General features: G+C 56.6%; 1 protein-coding gene across 1 annotated transcript; it reads left to right on the forward strand.

The window, feature by feature from the left end:
* The first annotated feature begins 1214 nt into the window (after positions 1-1214).
* On the forward strand, positions 1215-10250 carry SSRP1 (structure specific recognition protein 1). The gene is made up of 16 exons (XM_070070311.1): positions 1215-1356; positions 1788-1973; positions 2951-3056; positions 3309-3499; positions 3589-3819; positions 4352-4455; positions 4560-4688; positions 4918-5139; positions 5828-5900; positions 6317-6455; positions 6561-6606; positions 7897-8026; positions 8387-8557; positions 8726-8814; positions 9328-9514; positions 9768-10250. The coding sequence occupies exons 1-16, from the start codon at positions 1303-1305 to the stop codon at positions 9837-9839; spliced, it is 2130 nt and encodes a 709-aa protein (XP_069926412.1). The 5' UTR covers positions 1215-1302; the 3' UTR covers positions 9840-10250.
* Positions 10251-10413: the final 163 nt, after the last annotated feature.

Below are 10413 nucleotides of genomic sequence, written 5' to 3' on the forward strand. Positions count from 1 at the left end.
AAACTCCAAACCTCTCTCCCAGCTCAGGCCGGCTCTGATTTTGCAAGGTGCACCTCTTCCAAGATGAGCTCATGTGGTTTCCAATCAGTTCTGGCTCTAAGGTGAACCCGACACCAGCGCTCGAACTCGATCCTGCCATTTGCCAGTCACTACCAGCGCCACTGCGGTTACAGAGGTGCAGAATTTGGGTGTAGACGGTGAACTCATTTCAGAAAGGATCAATCCCACTTAGCAGGGGGCAGCCGGCCAGCAGGCCTGCCACAAAGGACACGAACGCCCGCACGCGTTTCTCTCCGCAACTCTGAGGTATTTTTCTTCGTGTTCCACAGCTTCCTTTCTACCCCTAGAAATTAACCCCTACAGAAATTAACCCCCCAACCTCCGAAATCTGACAAAAATAAAGCCACGGTACACGATTTCCCTTTAGGATCCAGTCTCCGCTTGACGTGTCCGCAACGTTCTAAGAAGCCCGATGAGCCTTCATTTTCTAGTCAGTCGGACTTCACCGCTACCGCCCCGGCCTCGGGTCCTCCAGCGTCGCCGTCGCTCTAGGCGACTGTCTCTGCGGCGGGCCTGGTTGGCGTCTCTCTAGCCAGCTCATCCTCTCGATGGTCAGTGCGCGGCTTCCGGTGGCGGGACGCGGGGCCGCGCACGCGGGAAAAGCTTCCCCAGCTAACTCCCGTTCCCCGCGTCCCCGCCCCCCTCCCCCGCATCCCCCGAAGCGCCCACCGCCCGCGCCCGGCCCGTCGCGAGGCTGCAGCTTGAGGAGGTGGGTGGTCGTCGTCCCTGGGCCCCGCTCCCCCGCGGGACGCTCCGAATGGGCCGTTCCGCGTTCGAATCTGCAGGCAGCGGGCGAATCCATTTTAGCAGGAGGGGAGAACCATGAGGGCCAGGATGGAACCTAGCGCTCTGAGCTGGGTTGGGGCGCGGGAGATGTGCACGCTGCGGGCAGGCCTTGGGGTTCCGCTGCTCGTTACCATGGCTCCCGGTGTGGCGCGCAGAGAGGGTGTTGGCTTGGGGTGGTTCTGCGGGCCTGGGATTACCGGGGCTGACCCCCGGAGCACGGCACAGCCGGCCTGTTGGTTCCCGGGCAGAGGAGAGTCTGTGAACCCCCAGGGGCGGCCACCTGGCTCCATCCGTGAGCAGAGCGCGGCGCTGCGTTTCATGACTCTCTCTTGAATTCAGATTCCCAACCTGCTGACCATCTGCACACTCACCCAGGACTTGGGGCCCAGCGCCCAGTGTATTCGGTTTCCCTTGTGAGGCCTAGGGCTCTGCCCAGGCCACCAGGGGCAGGTCAACATGGCAGAGACACTGGAGTTCAACGATGTCTATCAGGAGGTGAAAGGCTCCATGGTGAGAAGGGCTTGCGTTTTTAATAGAGATGGAAGGAGGGAGCGAGCTAAAGTTGATGTACATGAACGAGAGCTTGTCCTGGTGACGTTTCTACTGGGAAAAGGAAGTCTCTGTATAACGTGCACCTGGTGTTTCCCCCCAATAAAAGGCAATTCTGAAAAGTCGCGAGAGTTGTAGGATCTCAGGGTGTGAAGGGACCGTATTTGCTATTCTGTGTTTCAAACGAGGAGACTGATGGCCTGCGCAGGTTCTGGATGCCCGAGCCAGGTGCAGAACCGAGACTTCCTGGACACTTGTGTCTCTTTACTGGTCCTCGCTTCAGCTGTTGCTCCTGCCCTGATCACCTGGCAGTCAAAGTGAATGCTGGGTAGAGCTGCACCCAGGACACGGTCTGTACTGTCCCCGTGCATCTGGGCTCACTTTCCCAACAGAATGACGGTCGGCTGAGGTTGAGTCGCCAGGGAATTATCTTCAAGAATAGCAAGACGGGCAAAGTAGACAACATCCAGGCTGGGGAGTTGACGGAGGGCATCTGGCGCCGGGTGGCTCTCGGCCACGGACTTAAACTGCTCACGAAGAATGGCCACGTCTACAAGTATGACGGCTTCCGAGAATCGGTGAGACGCCCTGTTGCCGTGAGCCCCCTTTTTACCGTGCCATCCTGTCTGCTTTTAGTCTTCTAGAGGGAGTTGAGGTTCCCTCTGGTAGCCCCCGTGGTGCTGGTTTGGCTCCCTGGGCAGGGCCATTGAGGCCATTGAGCAATCAGTGGGTCAGCTCTGAGTGTTCTAGAGCGTTCACAGCTTTTCTGTGTTTTGGTTCCAGAAGATCTGCTTCCTACTGTTCTGGTTTAAATCGTGCTTTCTGCTTGTTTGCTCGTATCCAGGTTCAGAATCTTAGCTGGATGCTTTAGTTCAGGCTTTGCTTTTCCCTCTTAAACTGTTCTGAGTGAAAGACTTAACTTTAATGTCCACTTCTATTAAAACAATGAACACACAAAGTTTAGGAAGTCAGATAACATGGTGAGGTCCAGAAACAGGAATGCCAGTCCCTCTCTTTACTCCTCCCCTAGTCTGAGGTCCAGCTCCCAGGAGCAGCCTCTCTCCACAACCTTTTAAACCATTTCAGAGCTGAGCTGCTGAGTCAGCATGGACTTTTTTTTTTTTTTTTTTAAGACTTATTTATGTATTTGAAAGGGAGAGTTACAGAGAGAGAGAGAGAGAGAGAGATCTTCCATCCACTGGTTCACTCCCCAAATGGCTGCAAAGGCCAGGGCTGTACCAGGCTGAAGCCAGGAGCCAGAAGCTTCTTCTGGGTCTCCCATGTGAGTGCAGGGGTCCAGGGGCTTCGGCCATCTTCTGCTTTCCCAGGCGCCTTAGCAGGGAGCCGGTTCAGAAGTGGAGCAGCTGGGACTTGAAGCAATACCTTTATGGGGTGCTGACACTGCAGGCTGTGCCACAGCACCAGCTCCCTGCATGGATTTTTTGGTAGAAGTCCTATTGGGGCAATTTTTTGGATATAGGTAATGTCAGGACATTCGTGTCGGTTAAGGCCACTGGAGCTGACTGTGGTTGCACTTTCTCCCTTCCACTCATAGGAGTTTGAGAAACTCTCTGATTTCTTCAAAACTCACTATCGCCTTGAGCTAATGGAGAAGGACCTGTGTGTGAAGGGCTGGAACTGGGGGACGGTGAAGTTTGGAGGTGAGTCTTGGGGAGCAGGTAGGATCAAGGGCTGCAGCCTTTCTTATTCTCTTCCTCTGCCACAGTCTCCGGTTTCCTGTCGGGTGGGTTGCTCAATGCACCTGTGGTGTGTCAGGCTTTGTGCCTGGTCTCGGGGTGCAGCGTGAACAAACAGCCCCGGCACCCCGCCCTTACGGAACTCCAGGTTCGGTGGGCTTCTTGTCGATGCAGACGTGGGGGGAGCCTGAGGCTTGAGCAGCCCTCTTCTCACAGGGCAGCTGCTTTCCTTTGACATTGGTGACCAGCCGGTCTTCGAGATACCCCTCAGCAACGTGTCCCAGTGCACCACAGGCAAGAACGAGGTGACGCTGGAATTCCACCAGAACGACGACGCGGAGGTGTCCCTCATGGAGGTCCGCTTCTACGTGCCTCCCACCCAGGAGGACGGCGTGGATCCCGTGGAGGTGAGGCCTCCCCAGGCGCCCCGGTGCAGACGGGGCTGAGCAGGCCATGGGCTGGCCTGCTGCCGGGTTAACAGTGTGTGCTTCGGCAGGCCTTTGCCCAGAACGTGCTGTCCAAGGCGGACGTCATCCAGGCCACTGGAGACGCCATCTGCATCTTCCGGGAGCTGCAGTGCCTGACTCCCCGTGGTCGTTACGACATCCGGATCTACCCCACCTTTCTGCACCTGCACGGCAAGACCTTTGACTACAAGATCCCCTATACCACGGTACTGCGTCTCTTCCTGCTGCCCCACAAGGATCAGCGCCAGATGTTCTTTGTGGTGAGCAGAGCCCCTGGGGGCGGAGGATCCCGATTTTTGTCTGAGGACTTTCTTTTTTTTTTTTTTTTTTTTTTTTTTTTTTGACAGGCAGAGTGGACAGTGAGAGAGAGAGACAGAGAGAAAGGTCTTCCTTTTGCCGTTGGTTCACCCTCCAATGGCCGCCGCGGCTGGCGCGCTGCGGCCGGCGCACCGCGCTGATCCGATGGCAGGAGCCAGGAGCCAGGTGCTTTTCCTGGTCTCCCATGGGGTGCAGGGCCCAAGCACCTGGGCCATCCTCCACTGCACTCCCTGGCCACAGCAGAGGGCTGGCCTGGAAGAGGGGCAACCGGGACAGAATCCGGCGCCCCGACCGGGACTAGAACCCGGTGTGCCGGCGCCGCTAGGCGGAGGATTAGCCTAGTGAGCCGCGGCGCCGGCCTGTCTGAGGACTTTGTGACTGGGTCTCACTGAGGTGCAGGTCTCACTATTGGTCCGTCAGAAGTCCTGGTGGAGCCCCGCCTGGTGCTTAACCTTGTCTGCTGTTCCTTATCAGATCAGCCTGGATCCTCCCATCAAGCAGGGCCAAACCCGTTACCACTTCTTGATCCTCCTGTTCTCCAAGGACGAGGACATCTCCTTGACTCTGAACATGAATGAGTGAGTGTCTCCCTGGACTCCCGTCCTGCCGCTGTGCAGGCAGGAGGCAGATGATGCTGGCAGAAGTCTCTAATGCCGGTGATGTGATCTTGCTCTGTTTGTAGGGAAGAGGTGGAGAAGCGCTTTGAGGGGCGGCTCACCAAGAACATGTCAGGATCCCTCTACGAGATGGTCAGCCGGGTCATGAAAGCACTGGTGAACCGCAAGATCACAGTGCCGGGCAATTTCCAAGGGTGAGCATGCGAGCCGGGTTCCCTGTCCAGGGAAGGGAAATGCTCCCTCTCCGTGGCGGACCCCTTCGCAGATGGGATCGCGTGTCGTGACGGTGGTTGGTGTCTGTTGGAGCAGCCGAGTGAGACTGACCGGGCTGAGGCTTGGAGCTCACCTGTGTTGCAGCTGCCTGCTGGGCCCTTTGGCTTTGCTGAGGTTGGCATTGAGTCGGCCCCCTGCTCCTTCCTTCAGGCACTCAGGGGCCCAGTGCATCACCTGTTCCTACAAGGCGAGCTCAGGACTGCTGTACCCGCTGGAGCGGGGCTTCATCTATGTCCACAAGCCCCCCGTGCACATCCGCTTTGATGAGATCTCCTTCGTCAACTTTGCTCGTGGCACCACCACCACGCGCTCCTTTGACTTCGAGATTGAGACCAAGCAGGGCACTCAGTACACCTTCAGTAGCATTGAGAGGTGAGAGCCTCCCCCAGTCACTGCCTGGGTGTCCCCCGTCCTGACCCAGCCTCCCCTGGGAAGCCTGGCCGGGCCTGGGGCCCTCTCTGGGCCCGTGACTCTTTCTTCTGCTTCTCTGAGGTTTGATCCTTCTCCTTGGAGTCCTCAGACTTTGGAAGCCTCTCTTGCTTTCTTTCTGTTCTTCAAAAGAAGGTTATTTTCCCTATGTGGAAGCCGCGTGCACTTGATTCCAGCCCTGATTCTCCTCCAGTCTGCCGGTGATGGAAACGCTGTGTCTTTCCTGGAGTGAGCTTCCTGTCTGAGAACACTGCCCCTGAGTGTAGAGTGTCCCCTGTGGGCTAAATGTTTTACCGAACGTCTTCGTGGTTAATCCTAGTAACAAGCTGGTGAAGCATGAAATACAGGCCAGGGAGTAGGTGCACGGCCCCCTGCCCGGACAGTCTGAGCCTGCAGTGTAGGTACCTGGTGAACAGGTAACCTCCGTCCGTCCTGACCTTCAAGAGCTCCTCCTTCAGGACTCAGCTGTGACTCTTCCTGGCTGCTGTCCTCTGAGGCTGCTCTCTGAGCTGTTGGGGTCGACGGTGTGGCTCAGCGCTCCAGGCCCACAGTCCACCCCAGCTTCTGGGTATCTGAGCATCGTTTAGTCTTGCCCTACTCAGCTGGTGACGTGGTGCCTCTCCCCTCACAGGGAGGAGTATGGGAAGCTGTTTGATTTTGTCAACGCAAAGAAGCTCAACATCAAAAACCGAGGCTTGAAAGAGGTATCTCTGTGTGGGAAGGCTGGGGCTCTCCTGGTCCCTTTTGTAGGAGAGAAAAGGGAGAGATTTTTTTTCTGGCTTCTTTTTTCACTCTCTTCTCTTCTTACCCTTGTAGAAAAAAGAGGTGCGTGTGACCCTTTCCCTTCCTGATGCAGGTTTCCTCTGCATGACCTTAGACTCAGCCTGTGCAGCCTCGCAAGAGCCCCCACTGTGGGGCTGGGAGTGGGAGGGGCTTGGGCTAACCCAGTTGCCAGGCAGTATATGGGCACAGGCCCTGCACCTTGGCTGTGTGTGGACAGGCTAGCCCCAGGGACTCCTGGGAGCTGCTTCTGATTTTACAGGCATGGGGGAGTGCTGTGAGTGTGCAGAGTCTGATTCAAGGGCAGATTGGGCCTCACTTGCATCTCTTCCCTGGACAGGGCATGAACCCCAGCTACGACGAATACGCAGACTCTGATGAAGATCAGCATGATGCCTACTTGGAGAGGATGAAGGAGGAGGGCAAGATCCGGGAAGAGAATGCCAACGACAGCAGCGATGACTCAGGAGAAGAGACTGGTGGGCCAGCCTCTGCTGGGGCATGGGGTGGTCGCTGGGTGCCAGGGTTAAGGGAGTGAGATTTCCGTTGGGGCAGAAGCTGATGAATCCTGTGTCTTTTTGCAGATGAGTCGTTCAACCCAGGTGAAGAGGAGGAAGATGTGGCAGAGGAGTGAGTTTTGGTTAAGATTTCTGGACGTTTCTCAGGTCCTGGCGTTAGCCACTGACCCAGAGTAGGAAAGTGACCTCCAGTGAGGTGATACATGAAAATGTTTCAGAATTGTCAGGGCTTTATAAGTAAGTGCAGGCATGTTTTGAAGCAGGAAAGGTACAGTGGGGGAGAGGACAGGAACGAGAACTGGTGCTTCCCTGTTTACTCTCTGGGTGTGCCTGGATAAGTCCTTGGCTGCAGCCTCCTCACCTGGAAATGGCAGTGGTAGCCTTCGGGCAGGACTTTGGATTGCCAGCGTTAGAAATGTGACTTGGACTTGGGGATTTGTCTAACTTCATGGAACTGGAGAGTCGGAATAGTAATTGGCTTCAGGCACTGTGGGATCTAGGAGCTCACAAGTTGTAGGGAGAATCTGAGTACTTAGTGTTTCTTCCTTAGTGCTAGATGGGTTTGCCCCGTGAGGTGCCACATGACTAGAAGCCCTGGGCAGGCTTAATCCTACTGGTGTAGCTCCCAGAGGTGCCTCTGCCTCCAGTCTGCTGCTTAGTGAGCAGGTGTGATCACTTGTCCCCTCAGCCTGAGTTAGGAGGTGTGCAGAGGGGGCCCGACCCAGGCCACGTGCCCACCCTTAGAGTGTGGCTGGTGGTGCCTGACAGAACATTGGGACTCTCAACCCGGAAGGGTGGGTCATGAATAGTGGGTAGCAGAAACCACCCAGCAGGGGCCTGCGAGCGCTGCATGCCGCATGCTTGTGAAGGGTAATGAGCAAGGCCCTGGGACGGTGCCTGGAAAACTTGCGCAGCTTGTGGGGTGAGGTGATTGCTGCTTTCTGAGGCTAGGACACGGATTGGATAGGACAGTTGGGTTGTGCTACATTGGGTTTCATTGCTTTTGGTAGTAACTGTTTTCATCAGAAACACAACACTGTAGGAAGTGGTGAGGTGGACTTGGAGCATGTTGTAGGCCAGAGCGAGACGGTGTCTCTGTCCCTGGGCACTGGGGATGGAGTAGGCCCTGGATCAGGCCATGATGGAGAGTAGTGGAAGCCCAGTGGTTCCTTGTTTCTTGTTGATGGACTGAAGAAGTAACCTGTGGTCATTCCCGTGGTCTGGAGAGGGGGTGGTTGAAGCCACCCTAGCACAGGGGAGGGAGCAGCACTGGGGCCTGGCAGGGGGGTGCTGTGGGGTCTGTGGTCTCCTCCTCCCCACCCCTTCGCCACTTTCTGGGCAGGCGACTTTGGATTTGTTTTCCACCTCTCCTTTCCTGAGTCTAAGCCCTACTCTCCACCAGGTTTGACAGCAACGCCTCTGCCAGCTCCTCCAGCAATGAGGGTGACAGCGACCGGGATGAGAAGAAGCGGAAGCAGCTCAAGAGGGCCAAGGTGGCCAAGGATCGTAAGAGCCGGAAGAAGCCTGTGGAGGTGACGGTTCCTCCGGACTGGAGGCTGGGGGGAGGGGCTGCTCCTTTCTGTAGCCAGTGATCATGGCCTTGTGGGATATCATCGGAAATGTTTGTCTCTGGTCCTGAGATAATGAGCTTCTGGAAGATCTGAAGCAGGAGACAGGCTGTGACTGCTTCAGGAGCCCAGGGGCAAGGGGGCCCTTGGTGGGCACCGCCCTGAGTGTGGAGGGGAAGGCGGCACCATCTTGGCAGTCTAGCCTGGGCTACTTAGTCCTTCCTCCTCTGTTCCTCCAAGTAAAGTGGTCTGGATAGTTTCTTTGGGAGAGTGGGAGGTCTGGGAAGCAGATGGCTGAAGGCACCTGGGTTCTCTCCTATGTAGGTGAAGAAGGGCAAGGACCCGAATGCACCCAAGAGGCCCATGTCTGCATACATGCTGTGGCTCAATGCCAGCCGGGAGAAGATCAAGTCAGACCACCCTGGCATCAGCATCACGGATCTTTCCAAGAAGGCAGGCGAGATCTGGAAAGGAATGTCCAAAGAGAAGAAAGAGGTGGGTGGCAGCCGAGAGCAGGGGCGGGCGAGAGGGACTTTGTTGGGTGGTGAGTCTTGTAACTGGCAGAGGGGGCACGGGAGCCACAGTGGGACTTCCTGGGCAGGTTTTGCCTGCGTCACAGAGGGAGCGTCATCGTCCGCTGTTCTCTCTCTGTGCGAGTGACAGGAGTGGGACCGCAAGGCCGAGGATGCCAGGAGGGAATATGAGAAGGCCATGAAAGAATATGAAGGGGGCCGAGGCGAGTCTTCTAAGAGGTGAGCGTCAGGAAGATGGCCCAGAGGCTCTTCTTGGCAAGTTTTTTTTTTTTTCCAGAGTGAAGTTGGGAGTTGAGGTGTTGGAGTAGATAGGGCTTTGACAAAGCAGGCCTGTGCTTCTCCAGCTGCCCAAGAGTGGGTGAATTCAAGTCACCAGATCAACATGGCCCTTTTCCCTGGAGGGTCAATTTCATTTGAAGATACAGGGAAGTTAAAATAATTATGGAGAAGGGTGAGAAAAATCACCTGAATTTTCAAAGATAAAGCAAGAAATGCAAATGAGTTTGGCCTGTGGGGCTGCCTTGGGCTATGGCTTTTGGTTCTTCTGGTGTATTCACTCAGGGAATGCCCTGGGGGCACCCTGGGCAGCATGGGGCAGCTGTTCACCTTGAGAGTGAACGGGGCAGTGTGGCTGGGACTGGGCACGACCTGATGTAAGCTGGGAGAGGTCTGGCCTCACCCATGACAGGGGGATCCTGCAGGCGCAGCTCCCTTTTACCTCTCCCGATGCAGAGACAAGTCCAAGAAGAAGAAGAAAGTGAAGGCAAAGATGGAAAAGAAATCCACACCCTCCAGGGGCTCGTCGTCCAAGACGTCATCCCGGCCGCTGAGCGAGAGCTTCAAAAGCAAGGAGTTTGTGTCGAGTGACGAGAGCTCTTCAGGCGAGAACAAGAGCAAAAAGAAGAGGCGGCGGAGCGAGGTGCAGCGAGACAGCGGGCGCAGTTGGGCGGGGAAGGGTTTGGGGCGTGAGTCTCGGGTGCGGGGTGTTCCCGGCTCAGGGGTTGTGGTGGGTCTGTGAGAGGGAGGAACTGGCAGTGAATGGGAGGGGTTCTGAGGCTGGTGAAGGTGGGTGCTAGCGCTGCCTGGCATGGGGACCAGAGGCCCCGCACTGAAGTGTGGCCAGGTGTCTGGTGTGCTGTGCCTTTCCCCTAAGAGGCCTCTCTGGCTTTCAGGACTCAGAGGAAGAGGAGCCAGCCAGTACCCCGCCCAGCTCAGAGGACTCGGCGTCAGGATCCGATGAGTAAAGAGGAGGAAGAGAATCCGCTTGCCCCGTCACAGCCCCAGGCTCCCCACCGGGTTTTGGGCCCAGTTTCTGCTCACATGACGCGTGGTCCTCAGAGTCTGTGCCCCCGGGACACGCTCTCCCGGTGGTGCGCACTTCCCTGGGATGGGGAGTTGTCTCGCTTCTGCCGCTTCACGGGATGGCGCCTTACAATCTGGGGAGAGATTGGGTGGGAGGCGGGGCACAGGACCCAGATCCCTGTCCTGCGTTCCCCACCTTCGGGATACAGCCACCGCTATTTCTCCTTCAAGTTGCCGCAGCAGGAGTCGTGTGAAATCAGGCCTGAAACTCCTCGGTGGGGCCTATTTCTACCTTCATTTTGTATTTCTGGTCTGTGAAAATCAACATTTAATAAAGGGAACTGACTTTGGAACACGTGTCCTCCTCGTGCCTTCTTTCTAGCCCTCTTGCGCTGCTCCCGCTCGGCCCACTGTTCCTGGGCAGGGCGCTCCCGGGCAGCCGGGAAGCAGGTCTCCCAGGTCCGGCTGCACCAGCATTGGTTTTCACCCCCTCTGCCGGGATGGGCCACCTGAGAG

Source organism: Oryctolagus cuniculus, chromosome 1 (genome assembly GCF_964237555.1).
Source record: "Oryctolagus cuniculus chromosome 1, mOryCun1.1, whole genome shotgun sequence".
NCBI classification, from domain to species: domain Eukaryota; kingdom Metazoa; phylum Chordata; class Mammalia; order Lagomorpha; family Leporidae; genus Oryctolagus; species Oryctolagus cuniculus.